At 44.2% G+C, this 16,670-nt stretch overlaps 3 protein-coding genes across 4 annotated transcripts; 1 reads left to right on the top strand and 2 right to left on the bottom strand.

Moving 5' to 3' along the window:
• Positions 1-396: 396 nt before the first annotated feature.
• LOC137609520 (26S proteasome non-ATPase regulatory subunit 11A) lies at positions 397-7,096 on the bottom strand. Its single transcript, XM_068336595.1, has 13 exons — positions 6,987-7,096; positions 6,263-6,364; positions 5,478-5,674; positions 4,461-4,518; positions 4,053-4,247; positions 3,646-3,790; positions 3,428-3,488; positions 2,779-2,841; positions 2,562-2,687; positions 2,370-2,405; positions 2,232-2,283; positions 1,871-2,014; positions 397-1,317 (listed from the first exon to the last, which is right to left on the bottom strand). Exons 1-12 carry the CDS (start codon positions 7,075-7,077, stop codon positions 1,872-1,874), a joined length of 1,269 nt encoding a protein of 422 aa, XP_068192696.1. The 5' UTR covers positions 7,078-7,096; the 3' UTR covers positions 397-1,317; position 1,871.
• An 811-nt stretch (positions 7,097-7,907) lies between these two features.
• rpain (RPA interacting protein) lies at positions 7,908-10,401 on the bottom strand. Of its 2 annotated transcripts, XM_068337318.1 has the most exons (7): positions 10,211-10,399; positions 9,911-10,099; positions 9,308-9,380; positions 9,054-9,165; positions 8,876-8,939; positions 8,239-8,379; positions 7,908-8,004 (listed from the first exon to the last, which is right to left on the bottom strand). In XM_068337318.1, the coding sequence occupies exons 1-7, from the start codon at positions 10,280-10,282 to the stop codon at positions 7,975-7,977; spliced, it is 681 nt and encodes a 226-aa protein (XP_068193419.1). In that variant the 5' UTR covers positions 10,283-10,399; the 3' UTR covers positions 7,908-7,974. The 2 variants fall into 2 exon arrangements, with proteins under 2 accessions (XP_068193419.1, XP_068193418.1); XM_068337317.1 differs by lacking the exon at positions 7,908-8,004 and having other exon boundaries at positions 8,026-8,379; positions 10,211-10,401.
• A 4,922-nt stretch (positions 10,402-15,323) lies between these two features.
• Positions 15,324-16,447, top strand: LOC137610177 (cyclin-dependent kinase 5 activator 1-like). The gene is made up of 2 exons (XM_068337650.1): positions 15,324-15,839; positions 15,956-16,447. Exons 1-2 carry the CDS (start codon positions 15,324-15,326, stop codon positions 16,445-16,447), a joined length of 1,008 nt encoding a protein of 335 aa, XP_068193751.1.
• The last annotated feature ends 223 nt before the right edge of the window (positions 16,448-16,670 follow it).

Genomic DNA, 16,670 nt, shown 5'->3' with positions numbered 1-16,670 from the left:
CAAGAAATACTACTTAGGGAAGTTTTTGTTCAGGAGAAAACTACATTGAAAGACATGGTGACAAAGAATCAACTTGTTTTCACTGCAATTCTTTTAAAAGTTGTCGTAATTTGTACAGAAAACTGATTGGATTTGTTCGTAAACTACGACTCTAAACGATGTCTCCAGGATCAGCAATTTTGTTGGTGTTCCCGCATCAGCCAGATCTGGCTAAAGTGAGGTCACCATGGCAACATCGATTGAAGGTAAGAACACTGGCAGTGCTTTCTAGTGTTGTACCTCTACAACCTCAGGTGGACTGTCCCAGAAAGGAGACAACTCCACCCCCTTCAGGAGATTTAAAAAGAACAAACTGATGAGCTCAAGAAGAAACTCAGGATCCTGACATCCCACATCTGGAAGTTGAATTTTTTTTTTATTAGCATTTGCTTTCCCCTTTGTCATATCGGGTAACCCCTCAAGTCTTTGCAAAAGTAAGTTCCCATAAATGTACAGCTTCATTTTCTCCAGAGATAAACCCGAATCATCAGGAGGCAAAGTTCCGGCTGCAGCCACACGTCGAGTGACTACCGACGCTTCCGTTGAAGGTTCGCTCTGCTGCGACGTGTTATATATAAAAAAAAAAAAAAGGAACAGTGTGAATATATCAGCCCCTCCAACAGAGGCGCTCGCAATGTTATGTACAAACAAAACGCAGGAGTGCAGGGGGGAGGACAGGGGGCTGAGGGACACACCCGCCGCGGTGGTGAACGTCCTCTCCCTGTGGCACGGTCCCGCCTGGACAGAGGAGAAAACTCCCCGTTTGGTCCACCAATCCCAGAATGCCTTTTGAGTGTAGACCACCACATCTGGTGGAGACAGGTGAGGGGGCAAGAGTTCATAGATGAATGGTGTGAATCAACCGACCAATCCCTGATCACCCTCTGAGACGATGTTTAACTATTATACATGAACGTTTAGGATCTGTTTACGTTTTCATTGTTATATTACAAGATTCCCTGATGGCCAGTGCAGAGAGAAACGGAGGGAGGCGACCGGACACAGAGGAGAAAGCCAGGAGGAGGGCACAGTGTCTGGATGTGTTCGTAGGGAGGAGCCGCCGGGGCAGATCAACCCCCCCCGTCAGGCTGAAGGAAGAGACAGGAGGAAGGAGAACAGAGGGCTGAGGGAGGAGCAGCAGGAGTCCGTCCCTCCAGGCTGAACGTCTGGTCAGCTCCTCTAACTCGTCTGTGATCTCCTCGTCCTCCACCTCTCTTCCCTCCCCGGTTGAAGTGATCAGAGGAGGTGTGACCAGACAGACTGGTGGCTTCTCTCTCTCTGAAAGTAAGACAGAAACACATCCACCGATTTGTTGGCATCAAGCTAACATTCAAAGGAACGGTGCAACATCAGAGGAGCTCCTCCTGCTGTCAGCTTCCTACATAAAACCAGGAGCTTCTTCCTGTTTTCAGACTGTACTGTACTATTAAAATAAGCTAAACCAAGCTAAGCTACGCTCAGCTACAGGGTACGAGTGGACGTGAACCTGAGACACTCACAGAGCAGAAACTCAACCATTAACAACAGAAATGCATAAAAAATTTCCAAAAAACCCCCAAACAACTTTAAATAGCAAAAAGCATCAGTTCTGTACTGGGAGAATGTTGGAAGTTTTGTCGGGAAAAAAAAGATTGTTTCCTCATCCGCCTCCACAATAAAAACCGTCTTACAACAAACAACCAACAAAGTAATCGACCGTCACTCTCAATCTGAGCCCGTTGGGACCCCGAGTTAAATGTCAAACAAATCTGTCACCTCCTACTCAACAACTAGCGTGTCTTCTAGGAACCATTCACACACAGGCGCTAACGTCACAACTGTGGTGTCTGACCTTATGTGAGCTTCTTGGCTTTGTTGTAGAGGGAGTCCACCACTTTGCTCATGTTCTGTATGGTCTCCAGCGCCGCCTCGTACGTCTTGTCCACCGCTGGCTCGTCGAACACAATCAGTACGCCTTCGCCTTGGTCCAGAATACCTGTCAGACCGGGTGTGGTTAGACGATGAGGGAATCAGCAGTTTGTCATGTTGACAGGCTGTCAGGTTAGGAGCTCTTAGAAATGGATGAACTACAACTGAATCAGATTATAGCGAGCGTGGTATCGATCCATCTGCGGGAATCAATGCAACGCAATCCCTTTTCAGGGTGGACACACTTCTTTGTGGAGCACTAAATTAAAAAACTGAAAACATACCGTGAAACTTCTTGTCCAGGATCATCTGTGATAATTTCCTCTCCACATCTCCCTGCAAAACACACAAACCTATTGGAGGCATTTCACTGGGAAGAGGGTTAGGGAAGGACGTCTGAGGTAAATGGAGGTAAATCGTACCTTGGAGAGTTTAATGAGGGAGGAAATGTGTGCTATCTGTAGGAAAACAGAGGAACAACATGAACACACACCTAGACCAGTATGACACACATACATTAGTATCTACACTAGGTTGATGACCAAGTAGAGACAGACTTCATAACCTAATGCAAGTCTCACCATCAAGACACAATCAGATGTCAGACACACTACCTGGACTCTGGAGAAGGGTTCAATGACCCTGATGAGGTTCTGCTCCAGGAGGTTGTCATACAGTTTGGTCAGGTGGGTGCCAATGATGGGGTCGTCCCTCAGCTCTGCTTTGTACTCTGTTAGCGCCTTAGGGGGACATTAACATCACGAATGAGGGGTGAATCAAACTGAATGTTAAGGATTATAAAAGAAATCGCTTCAATCTCAAGACACAAACCTTCTCAAAGTCTGCCAGCGACCGGTTCTTGCTGGCTTGAGCCACGCATTTCAGCGAGTCTGTCTGTGGGGAAACGGGATGAATAAAGGCCAAAGGTCTGGAGCAGTTTTTACAACACAGGCTGAAGAACGCTAGAGGGCATACACCAAGATGTCCACAGAACTTTAAATTCCCAACAACCTGCAAAACGTGTCCAAGAAGGTGTTTAACAGCTTTTCATTTGCATCTCTGAAAACTTCCCAAGACAAATCAAATTTGTAGTAACCCAAACCTGAAGAAAATGAAACTAAAAAGGATTTCAATTACTAAGTAGTAAAATGCACCACGTTTTTACTGTCCAGGAAGCAACCCTTCCTTCAGTTTCTCACTTTGTTTATGGGAAGGAGGTGACAGATCTGACCCTCTGTCACCTCTAAGCTTGTTTAAGCTGTGAGCTAAATGATTTGGTTCCAAACAGCCTCTGGCTTCTGAACCTCCACCAGATCCCTGGAGAGCAGACAGACCTGCTGTGACTCTGAACTCTGCCTTCCCTCTGAATGATGAACAGATCTCCTTCAAAAACAACGCTCAAACTAAATAACTGAGATTTTCCCTCACAGAACCTCCTCCCACACCCAGATGGGAGCCTCGCCGGGCTGAGGAGTCGTACCTGTCTGCCGGCGTACCGCAGAGCTAGCTTCCCACTGATGAGGGCCTGGACGTCCTCTGGCCTGAAACATAAACAAGGATGAAAAAAGTTTACGTCCGGACATCCAACCAGACCCTAAAGTTAAGAAGTGTCACAGCCACACCTCTCTTGGTGATGCTTTCAGAAATTAGTAGAAATGAACTACGGGCCGTAACATGTCTGGTTTCTTCTCCACTTACGTGTTGAGCATGATCTTGCAGAGAAGCATGTATTTGAGGGCTGTGATGGCGCGGGGGCTGTCGATGGAGTCGTAGCCCTCAAAGGCCTCGTAGAAGTAGGAGTACGCCGTCTTCCAGTCTTTCTCCTCTGCTGCATGAATAATCCCTGGAAACACATCCAGAAAAACACACACGAGCCCCAGATTAACTACGACACACATGTAGAGGGACTCCACTACAGCCCAACAAACCCTAACCTAGTCATCCTACAACTTTAACATGCTGAAAAAAGAACTGCTGAATCTGTCCCTTTAGGCAAGATCTACTGACAACAGGTTTTATGAAAATGGTTCCATTACTTTCAGTGAATGTTTCCTTCACTCACACTTCTGGTTGATGTGCTCAGTGAGTTTGGTGAGCGTTCGTACCTGACTGCATATCTAAAGCTGCCTGGAGTTTGGGAGGGCAGTAGATGGCGTTGGCGGTCGTCCTGGCAGACGTGAGGGCGGCGCGGGCTTTGGGCAGGTTACTGAGGGCGTGGTACGTCTTACTTTCCAGCAGCTGCACCTCCACCAGGAGAGCTTTGTCGTCCATCTTTTTCAGCTCTTGCAGCAACTGGGAGCCTGGGGAGGGAAACCAGTTTTGTGCTGCATCACTTTCAGAATGCTCATTTCTGTCCGTCAATTTTACTCCTGGACTGAGGACGGGCTAAAGTGGGATGGTTGAAACAAAACTGGTGTTCTCTAGTTTGTGTTATGCAGACGGCGTCTTGTGTGTTCTTCAGATCCTGTGACTGTCAGGCTAATCCTGATCACCTTAGGAGACTCGGCACCTACCAAGTTGCAGCGCCTCCAGATAGCACTTAGTGTCGAAATACAGCGAGATAAGGCGAGCCTGAGGAGAGAGGAAAATGAGCCTGTCAGCGCCAGGGTTTGCTTAGAGGTACAGGAACAACAGATGTATGTGATGAAGGTCTTCATCAACCGCTGGGAGGAAAACACACTGAACACTGAGCTCCTATCCTCTCAGCAGTGGAAACCACAAGACTTTAAGGTCTTGTTTGGGTGATAAGGAATGTCCTTAATCAATTTTTTCAGTTGTCAACAATCAATAATGGACTAATAGTTTCAAATAAAGCCAAACACAAAGAGCACATTTTACAAAACTATCATTTGAGCTTTGGTTACTGTTCAATGATGATTAGCCAGAAAATCTTTAAAAATTAAAATAAATGAAATACTTATAAATGAAACACTTGTGATTTCAAGTTCAAGATCAAAACATTTAAAAACAACTAGAGGAAAAAGTTTAGTTTCCAGATGATCAGAAAGCAACTGAACAGTAAAAAAAAATCCAATAGTTTCTGAGTTGAGCCCCAGAAACTCTTATCTGAGGCAAATGCCACTCACAGAAGTGCAGTTTGTAAGCATGGAAATGGAAAAAATACAAATCATAAAAACTGCAAATTAGTTTTTATGTTTATTATGTGTAGAAAAAATACTGAAGGTTTTTAGAATTAAGTCCCCAAAATGAAACACGACCATCAGACTGAACCCACTCCCATCCCGTTGTCTGAGACAGAGGAAAAAAACCCAACACCCCTTCAACAGACAATTGGATTCAAATCCACAGAAGGTCACCAGTCAGTTTTGTTCAGCTACAGTTTTAGCTCTGTTCTCTGCTGATTTAATCAAATATTGCACAATTTGTAAAAGTAATAGCATTTAACAAGCCGGGTAGCAATAAAGACAAGCTGACAAACACACACTCCCATCCAGGTCTGTGCTCACTCGACACCCCAGAGCAACTCCAGAGTGTGGATGTTTTGATGTGAACAAGCCAGCAGGTCTCACCTCTAGAGCCTGTCTGAGGAAGGTCCTCTTCTCAGCCTTGGCCCACTCAATGCACTCCAGACAGAGCTCCACCTCCTGACCTGTGGCTGCCTCCATGTCCAGGAACAGGTCCAGCAGAGAGCGGACCAGCCGGGCAGCCTTGGCCTTGGAGATGGAGTTGAGGAAAGGACGCACATACTTCAGCAACCCCCCGAGCTCTGACAAGAGTCACAGGGAAAGAAAGCAAGACGGAACATTTAGTGATTGAAAAGATCTAGAAATAACTCAGTGACAGATCTGTCGGCTGCTGTTGGAGGCAAAGTTGTTATTTTTATATCATTTATTTTCATGGGTTGTGCTTCAAATGTAGAGTGGAAAAGAACTCAAACTGTGCATATGAGTCTTTTGCTGTCTTTTACATTTACACACTGTATATATGTGGCTCTTTTCACGATCTGGTCCGAGTGGCAGTCTGCAGAAATGTGGAAGGACATCAGAACTACCTTGTAAGAATTGTTAAGCTGTATCCACTAAAGGAAAGTAGTCCATTCAGTAATGAGGGAGACAGAATGACTAGTTAACATTTATGTTTACTAAACACTCTTACATGATTTCCTACTCGGACATAAATGTTCAGAACAAATATCAGATCAATCGATGTGATGTGTCTGAAACGTTATGAGAGGAAGGGTGGCAACTGAGTCAGGAGCCTGAAAACTCTTGTTTTGGTCTTTAAAACCTATCAAACTGTGTTATATAGTGTTGAAAGTGTGAATCAAAGTAACTTTAAGTATGAACATCATTACCTGCAGCCTGCCCCGTCTTGGCCAGCAGCCCCCCCAGCTCCAGGATGCTCTGCTCTTTAACACGCACCGCTTCTTCATCACTCTCCTGGATGTCCCTCTTCACTACACACAGACACAGTATATTCATAAGGATATAAACACTTAATAATATGATTCCTAAAGCAAATATAGTTTATTCAAGACTGAAAAAGCATCAAAACTCCTTTATATGCCAGAGACCAGCCTAAAGTGATATGGAGAAGCTGGGTTGGATGACAGATAGCGAGCTAATATGTCTGAAAAGAAACTACTGGCACAGCTACCTTCAATAATTATGAAGAAACACCAAACAGTGGAGAAGTGTGGGCTGATTAGGTAGATTATCTGGAGAGCTTCAGCTCAGTTCTACATGTATTTCACAAAATGAAGCTACGAACAGCTGGATGCATGCTAACGTGAACTAGCTCGCTGCTACCACCGCTCCTGTCATATGAATGAGTCGTGGTAGCTAACGTTAGCATGTGCGGTAAGCTAGCCGGCATAACCGCTAGTAGCTGCTGCTGACTCACTGTGCATGCTAACAGACAGGGGAAACGACAGTTACCGGGCTAGCTGAAGCTAGCCTGGCTCCTAACGTGCTAACAGCACAGAGGGCTAACTGGCGCTACGTTAGCGCCGTATAGCTTCAGTATCTGAGTGTAAGGTCATTTTTTATCTAGTGGCATAATGCGTGGGTTGTATTTACCTATTGAATGTAAGATATCGATGGAGGCATTCCGGTCTGTTCCAAGAAGAGACTGTGCTCTCTGAAACTCAACCACTGCCGCGGCTGCCATCTTTCCTCTGCCTGCCTCGGCTCCGCTCCTGCTGCCTGTTTTCCGGTCGGATTCGTTCACATGGTCGACGCGATGCTGCCCCCTGACGGTGATACTGATGAACTGCACCGGGCACAGACCATCGATTGAAACTTGAACTTAGGCACAGCCGGTCTAAACCTTTATGGGCTCCAAAGGAGTAACTGTAATTCAAGTCAATGCTTAATGATTTACACTAATTCTGACACTACCGTTATTAATGTTACTAGCTGTGTGTGTGTTGTTTATTCCAGTGCCGGCCTGCCATGATTTTACCTTCTTATGGATTTTATGTTATTGTGATCCGCTGTTACTTTGTACTGTTTTCAATATACTGTATTCAAAATTATATAGTGCTGCATAACGTATTGAACATGGTGCACTGGAAAGTATTATAAGCAATAGACAAAATTTTCAATTTAACTTACTTTTTAAGCTTTCACAAAATTGCAATTTGTAAAAGAACAACTATCAATTACAATTAGGTTTAAAAACATATTTTTGTATAAAAGGAATACATTAAAATGCTGTACCATATTATATAGTACATGATTCATAAACACTTAATTTTTTTAAATTATTAAAAAAAAACTGCAGCATTGTGGTGTATGAATATGACTGCATTTGAAGTAAAAATAAAACTTGAATGTGAGCAAACTGAAATTAATAATGTCTAATAATATAAAAACATTGGTCATGGAAGAAAAATCCAGTAAAGAATCCTTTGGGTCCTCTCTTTAGTAAAACAAAGATTGTTTAACATTAGTAGCTGGTTGGTAGCATGGACTACAACAAACATTGACACATCCAATAAAAAAATAGACTTTATTTCAGAGAGAAAAACAAAAACAAAAATAAAACTAACATAACTTTCTTCATTCACAGCACAATGGACAGGTAGTCACACACCTGAAAGCAGAGAAGAAAACAATAAATATCAGATCTGGTAGCACTGATAAGACCGTTGTCTGGTTCCACAGTGATTGTTTTTCCTTGAGGGACACTAGCAGGTCAGCTCTCACATGCAATGAAGAAACAACACTATGAAGTAATGAGGTCAAAGGATTCAAAGACATTTCTGGCAGAGAGTCGCTGTCAACCAGCATCCAGAGTGTGTGTGTTGAGGAACGGATGTCTTTCTACCTTGCAGCTCATCATCAGGTTGGATGGGCAGTCGAAGTTGGGAGCTACAAAAAAAGCTGGGTTGTGGAGGCAGCTCTCCGTGTGCTCTGATACCCTGGACTCCAGGAGATGGAGCAGGACGTCAGGAGTGATGTTCTTCTCCTAAAGACCAGATGTGGAAGCTTTTAGCAGAAGTCATTACAGACAGAAGTAGCTAGGAATTCAAATGCATTCACAATCTTCACGTAACCCTGCCAGCGGAAAATTGGGTGACTTTTCTTAGTCTGCAGAACATTTATGGAGTTTCACTTAAGAACAGACCTGCAGCTGAACATGAAGGAGATGGGGCCTTGTTTTGAAACAGGAAATGGCTCCATACAACTTAAACAGTGTAATCCAAGTGTAATGGTGTAATAGTTTCTATGTTGTAAATGAGAGGTGTCTGTGATCCACAAACAGAAGGATACTACCGATGTACTTTCATTAAAGTCACTAATCTTTGAGGTGCCTCATCTAAAAACACAAACTCCAGAAGGAAGGGGAGTGACGCTACACTTTGCTTCAAAATATACAAATTTCAAAACTTTGAATGAAATAAAGCACATCTTCAAAAAGTATCCAGTGTCTAGGTGTGTCTGCATTTTAAGGAGTAACAAACCTTAGTGTTAATGTACAGTCCACAGGGGCAGGAAATGAAATCACTGTCGATGTTCAGGTTTCTCCTGAGAGAAAAAAGTTGTGTTATAAACTATCAGTGCCAGATAGACAATTTAAGCCAAATAGAGTTTTGTCGGTCTGGTCAGTATCTGTCCTAGTGGTCCATTTCTTGGGCTTACGTGTGACAAATGGGGCAAATAATGTAAGTCTCGTCCATCTCTTCCACTACAGATGAAATGTACTGCTGCTCAAACCTCAGGTTCCTCTCGTACTCCTCAATGATACTCATCTCTGAGAAAAGAAGAGAATGTGATTAAACGGGGCCAGAAATCTGTTCTCAATGCATCTGGTACAACATTTATTCTACTGGACAGCCTGCTTTAGTATGGACATGCTGGAGGAAACAGTGTGGTTCCATCCATAGAGAGATTACCCTGAGACATTAGCTCCTGCTGGATCTCCTCCAGTACGGCCAGCTCGTCGTGCTCTTTCATGCCACTAAACATCTGAGAAGAAGAAAAGATTACGTACATACCAGGTAGTTACACAAGTTACACTCTAACATTCATTCTAACTCTGCAGGCTGCAGTTTTCACATAGTGATATTACAAAGACATGTCATATACTTACAAAATATTGAAAATTGTAAGGTAGAGTTAGATCTCTGGTACCAGTGCTGGATTGTACATTTACTCGAGTGCTTATAATTAAAGGACTTTTACAAGTTATGCAACTTAAATGTTGTGATCTGTACTTCACTACTTTTAGCTTTGGCTATTTGTCAGGTTCAACTTTTACCAACGCTCCCTTTAAAAATAAAACCCAGATATGTTGGTTTTAAACAGGATGAAGTGATTCTACTCCTTTTTAAACCAAATGAATTATTTTAAATCCCTCTTTGAGTAGCTGAAAACACGGATGTGTGTCTGAGCTCATGTAAACATGACATATTCAGTGGATAAAGTAGTTTTAAGGACGTGGATCTGTAGTTTAACTTCCACGCGTGTATCGAACAGCAGCCGAGGCGGACGCTGACCTCAGCCGTGCCCTCCGGCCCCCACAGAGGCGGCAGCCTCTGGTCCTCTGACCGCAAGGCCGTCCACTCGTCTTCCATCACCTCCTGGACGATGATGGAGGTCCCTGCCGGGAGGTTCTGGCTCTCTCCCATCTGTCGGTACCTCTCCAGCAGCCTGGAGCGGCTGTTTTTCAGCCTGTCCACGCATCGCTACAACACGGAGGGAGGAAAACACTCAGTGGAGTCACAGCAGTGATGGAGTCCGACATGCTAACATGCTAGCCGACTCTCTGCTCGCCGGCTCCCCGTCAGTTTCCTCACCCTGCGGTAGGTTTCTTTCCACGGCGGAGTGGTTCCTTTATAAAGGGACTGGTGTTTGTGTAAAGCGTCCATCCGCGGGGCTGCTTCCCTGGGACGCGACGCGCATTCAGAAACTTCCTCCAGCAAACCGACTGAGATTCTCCGAAGGTGCCAAAACCAAAACAATTTTTAACCTCAAGACCCGGATGTTATTGCGCGCTGGCGCCTATTGCATGATGGGGGATGTAGTGCCGCTGACTGATCATATCCGTAGAGTCTGAAAGAAAAAAAACTATTTAGAGACCGAAAAACAGCCTGGAATCTGTGAATATGGATTCAAAGCAAAGGACACCATAATCTAAATTAATCCACTGATGAAGCAATGACTTTAATCATCTTTTTTAAGAACAAATCGTATAAAAACACAATAAAAACAGACAATGCTCTACATCCACGTGAATTTCAGTGTATGATTACAGGTGAACTCACAATAAGTAAAATGGTGTTTTGTACTCAATAATGTTTTTGTCTTGCTTCCAGGGATGAAATATATGTGTGCAACTCTGTTCACATCCACAGCTTTAAGTTTAATTTTTGTTTGTGATCATTAATATCTGATGATTAAAAAAAAACCCAACCCCACCTCCAACACAACATTTATGTGTGGCTTATGTAGCATCATGAAGTCAAGAAGTTCATCACTGTGAACAAGTTCACTTCATGAAGTAACAGACAGACATGAGGCAGACATTCTGTCCCCTGATGTAATGCAATGAAAGGTTTTTATAAGCTGTGGAATAAAATGATTGGGTGCACTGATTGGGTACACACAGAGGCTGAGGACTGTGGTGAAGGCCTGTGGAGGCGGGGGTGGGTGGGCCTCTCCTCAACCTCGGTCAGGGATGGGGGATGATGGAGGCTACGGCCCTGGGGATAAGCTACTCCTCACTCTGAGTGATTTTATTGCCCTGAACTTTTCCCATACTGCCGAAGGTTCAGCAGTGTGTGGTCACAGTGGGTGGTGTCCTTGAAGATTCAGGCCACCCCTTCCCTCAAGAGTCTTATAAATTTTACTGATGTGTGGAGACCAATCCCGACGATGCAGGGAAGGCTGTGCAGTGGGTGTACCACACAGCCTTTGAAATAAAAGACTGCAAATGAAACTAAAGCAAAGATAGATAGATAGACAGACACATATTCTTATGGATAGGATTAAACTGTACAAGGACACGGAAGAACAGGGTTCATGGCTCCACCTCGTCCCCAACATCCCGTTTATCTAAATTAAATCCTAATCTAAATCCTAACATGACATAAAGAAAAAAAACAAGTATTCAACAAGTGTGTCTGTTGATGAGATGGAAAGCAGCTAATATTGGTCAGGCTAGCAAATGAATGCTTATTAAATTATTAGGATTCATACAGTAACATACACAGAAGTATGTTCTAAGAGCACAAAAGGAAAAGAGTGCTTTAGGGTTGTGTTGAGTTTTCACTTAAATGAATGCTTCTTTTATGTCCAGAGTAAATGTGTATAAATAATAATAATAATAATAATAATAACAACAATGATAATAATAATAACAATAATAATAATAATAATAATAATAATAATAATAATAATAATAATAATAATAATGATGATGAAAAAATTATGAAATCCTTTATTCGTCCCCTGTAGAGGAAATTAGCTTAGAATACACAGTAAAGAATAGACAGTTTAAAGCACTGTTTGACTTTTTTTTTTTTTACATGTAGACGTTCCCCTTATTTCTGTATTTTTACATGTATCATGAGTTATGTTAGTAATTTATTAAAAATGGTGATGTTTCAAACTTTAAAGCAAGACTTCTTTTTGGCAGTGGTGCTGGTGTCTCATTAGTTATGACTTTACATCAGGCTTCCTTTTAAATGTTAGCTACTCATAAATAAACAGTCTTAAGAAGGAGATACTCTGAAACATCAGGACGGACGTGAGATGACTCAATAACAGATACCCGGGATGCTGCTGATGGACACAACATGAAAATGAAACCAACCTGAGGCTTGAGAATGCAGGTATATATGGGGTCGCTATTTGGCAAGCTCCATATGACTGTTGACCTTTTCATCCAGTGACATACAGCAGAACAGACTGCAGTAATTCCCTGAATGCAGTTGAGCAGAAGCATAACAGAGAACTGTAAAACTCAGATAAAGTGTTAAGATTTCAGCACTAAACATAGAGCACAGTACCGGACTCCAGACGAGCTCTAAGCCTAAAAATCATCAAAATGAATAAACAAACTAAAATAAAATAACACAAAAAAATTAACAACAATGTGACTCAATGTAAAGTGTCCAAAAAATTCTGACCGATCTGTAATATACACTGCCCAAAAAAAGAAGCATATCTCAAAGATTCTCCGTTGGGTTCCGGTCTGGACTCTGGTGAACAATCCAGGTGTGAAAATGACGTCATACTTCTGAACCACTCTTTCACACTTTGAGCCTGATGAATCCTAGCATTGTCATCTGCGTTATTCAGTGCATTCAGTATACTTTCTGTTTCTGAAATGCACTAAATTATCCAACAGGAGGCTCATACCAATTCATTTATTAAACCCAGGTGGGGACATTCAAGACAGTGTATGTTACAACTAAAAGAAATCGAATGTGAAACAAAAACAAAATGGCCAAAGATCCATTTTGACATTACTTTTTCAAAGGGGATGAAAATGAGATGATGATCTTGACCTTGAGAAAACTAGGTCAAGGTCAAAATTTAACTTTTGTACATTTATTTGCACATACCTCAGGAACTGGATAAGACTTAAAGATGAAACAAATGGCGTTATATTCAGGGGAGGCAAGGGGATGAGAATTAGATTGCAACATTGACCTTGAAAAACCAGGTCAAGGTCAAATTTTCACTTTTAAACCTTTTTAGGTACACATCTCTGAAACCTCATGAGATATAATCACAAAACAAAAAGCAACATTTTCATAAAGCCAGAGGCACATAAATCTGTAGGTCAGGGTAAAAAAATTTAATTCAGGGGTGTCGCGGGATGTTGACTGCCTTGCTGGACTCGTGGTGTCTTATATGACGTCGCATGAGTTACTGTATGTTTTAATTTAATTCAAATCAAAATCGAACTTAAATTCCATCAGTGTGTAATTAAAACGAGGCGGTTCGGCCTCCCTCCTGTGGGAGAATCTGCCCCCACCACCTGGTGGGTGTGAGTTTCGGGCCAACGACCTGATTCATTAAATCTTCCCAGCAGTCATCCTCGTCGGACTCAGCAGCATCCTTCACACATCTGGCTCGGCTGCTTCAGCACCTCGGACAGAGGCTCCTCTGATTGGCTGGAGCCTGTCGGCGGCCAATGGCTTCAAGGAGCGCGGTAAGCAGCATCCGGATGGCAGCCAATGAGAAGCCGCCGTTTCTCTCCCACATCCAACCCCGAATAACTGCAGATGCCCGCATCTCTCTCGTCTCTCCTCCGAAGCTGCTGTCTATTTTTGGAATTGATAGAGGACATTTCCATTTCCTCCATCCCCTCTGCATCCCATCTCCTGTCCGGCTCGTCTTCACGGAGCGATGCGTTCAGTTCCGTCTCTGTGACCGGAGAGACTCTCACCTCTCAATGGAAGACATCTTCCTCCTCGCTTCGAGCGAAGGAGCGCAACATATCTCGGCTCTGTGTTCCCATCGACGACCGAGAGACGTTTTGTAAATGAAGGATTGGAGCAGATAGAAAAACATTTTCACGCCCTGGAAAGGAAGGCAGGAAGGAAGGAAGGCTCGTTCTGTGCGTAACGGCTGGAAAGCATTTTCACATTTTGACCGCATTTGCGCAAAAGCGAGAGGGTCAAGGTGTGATTTATGGATTCCTCAAGGAGAGTGGATTAATCATAAGGTAGGAAAACACGCAGGATTGCTTCTCTGCTTTTTACCAAAGCTGTGCTTCAGTCCTGAGAATGATCTCCAGGAGGAGCCAAATGCGCTTAAGCCATCATTACTGATATAATCCCTTGACGCGCGGGGCTGAGCGTTTTTCTTCATATTAGATGGCTTCTGCCGCTGAAACCAAGAGCATCATGAGGGTTTTATTGACTCTGGGGGAGAGACAGCAGGCCTGAAGCTGTCTGCTGTTTCAGAGGCTGCTTTGAGGGGCTTCCATTTTGAAGCTAAGATGGATGCTTGCGCACATTTCTGTGGCCTCGTCTTGCTTCTTATATAATCCTGATGAAGACGCATATGCTCTCCCGCCACATCAGCAACAATTTTTAATCTCAACACAGGCAGGATAGGATGGGAGAGAACCAGGGAGAATTCTTGATTGCAGTTATGAGACTCCAAGATTCAGGCTGGGTTCTCCAACAAGAACACAAACTGGCTCTGAGCGGTTATTACAGCTGCTGCTGTATTAAGTCATGTCATCACGTCATGCTATGTGCAGTTTTTAGCAGCATCAATAATTCAGAGAGCAAACTGAATGTCTAAGAAATGAAGTGCATCCGCGTTGATGGTAGAAGCCTCCACATGTTCATAAAATTCAAATAAATGGATCAATAGAGTCAACATGAAAATCTTTCATTTAAACTTGGAGTCATTTCCATTATATTCAAGGATTTAATGCTGATTACACCGAAAACCGAAGATAAACCCAGTTTTAACTTCGTCCTCACTAGCAGACCAGTATCTCATGGTAACCAGTAAGCTTTGTCGCTCAAAGCTGACAAATCTAATGATTGCACCCTAATAATGTGGTTGTTGGGTATTAAGGCTTATAACTGATGGCATAAGTTACACTTCATGTTGTGTTACCATGGAGAGCATCACCAGATTTTCCAAGCAATTGGAAAAAACAATTTCCAATTGGTCACTGCAGCAAATTCCAGTTTCCAAAGCAATTTCCCCTTCAGGGGGTTAAAAACGGGTTCTGATTCTGATTCTGATTCTGATTCTGATTCTGATTCTGATTCTGATTCTGACTCTGATTCACTTGCTTTGCCAACAGGTTGAACTCCAACAGTGAGAGACTTTGGTCCTCTCAGAGGTCTTTGTCTGCACCGATCAACCAGCGTTTAGCCCCCTGCTCCACACTCCTTCCCCTTCCTGTGGCCCGCTGTCCTCCTGCAAGGCATCATGGGTACGGTGCTGTCGCTGTCCCCCAGTTACCGCAAGGCGGTACTCTTTGAGGATGGCCCCGCTACGGTGGGCCACTACACCGCCGTCCAGAACAGCAAGAATGCAAAGGATGCGGCTTCGGCGGCCGCAAAGTCCCTCAAACGCCCCTCGATCATCAACGTGTTGCCATGGAAACGCATCGTGGCCGTATCCGCGAAGAGAAAGGGCTCCAAGAAGCTGCAGTCAGAGGCCGGGGAAGGCGGGAAAGGAAGCCCTCTGGATGGACACGCCACCGCCATGGCCAACTCAGCCTCCAACAGCCTGCGGCTGAAGAAGTCTCAGTCCTGCGCTAACCTGTCATCTTACTCGTCAAACCAGGACTCCCTGGCCACCGGAACCACTACCTCCTCCCAGCTGCCCACCTCCAAGACCCTGGCTAATGTAGTGACGGTCGCTGCTAAAAAGAATTCGCTGACAGGTTCTGGAATCCAGTCGTCCACTACAACTGGAACACCAAAACGTGTCATCGTTCAGGTAACCCCAGTCCTGCTTTGGATTCGGTCGTTTGCTTGATGACAAGAAAGTTAATTCCAACAAATCATTGCTGATTGTTTCACCAACTCTGTCTCCTTGTCCCCTTTCTAACTCAGGCCTCCACCAGCGAACTGATGCGCAGCCTGGGCGAGTTCCTGTGCCGCCGGTGTTACCGACTGAAGCGTCTGTCCCCGACAGATCCGGTCTTGTGGCTGCGCAGCGTGGACCGCTCCCTCCTTCTACAGGGCTGGCAGGATCAGGGCTTCATCACCCCGGCCAACGTGGTCTTCCTCTACATGCTGTGTCGTGACGTGGTCTCATCTGAGGTGGCCTCGGAGCGAGAGCTGCAGGCCTCGCTACTCACCTGTCTCTATCTATCCTACTCCTACATGGGCAACGAGATCTCCTACCCGCTGAAGCCCTTCCTGGTCGAGGCGGAGAAGGACGCCTTCTGGGACCGCTGCTTGGAGATCATCAACCGCATGAGCGGCAAGATGCTCCAGATCAACACCGACCCGCACTTCTTCACCCAGGTGTTTGCTGATCTGAAGAATGAGAGCAAGAAAGAGGAGGAGAAGACCAAACTCCTCATAGGTCTCGACCGATAAGATGGAGCTGGAGGGAGGAAGGAAGGAAGGAAGGAAGGAAGGAAGGAAGGAAGGAAGGAAGGAAGGAAGGAAGGAAGGATGGTTGGTTGGATGGATGGATGGATGGATGGATGGAAAAGTTGATGGAGTGAAGAGGTTGGCTGAACTAATGTATTGTAGAGTAGAGATACCTTGGAGCTGTGCTGTTGTCTGGCGTCTCTACTGGCTTATCATTAATCAAATT

This window comes from Antennarius striatus, chromosome 16, assembly GCF_040054535.1.
Source record: "Antennarius striatus isolate MH-2024 chromosome 16, ASM4005453v1, whole genome shotgun sequence".
In the NCBI taxonomy this organism is placed as follows: Eukaryota; Metazoa; Chordata; class Actinopteri; order Lophiiformes; family Antennariidae; genus Antennarius; species Antennarius striatus.
The sequence above is the reverse complement of the archived record's forward strand: the minus strand, read 5'-3'. Positions and strand labels throughout refer to the sequence as shown.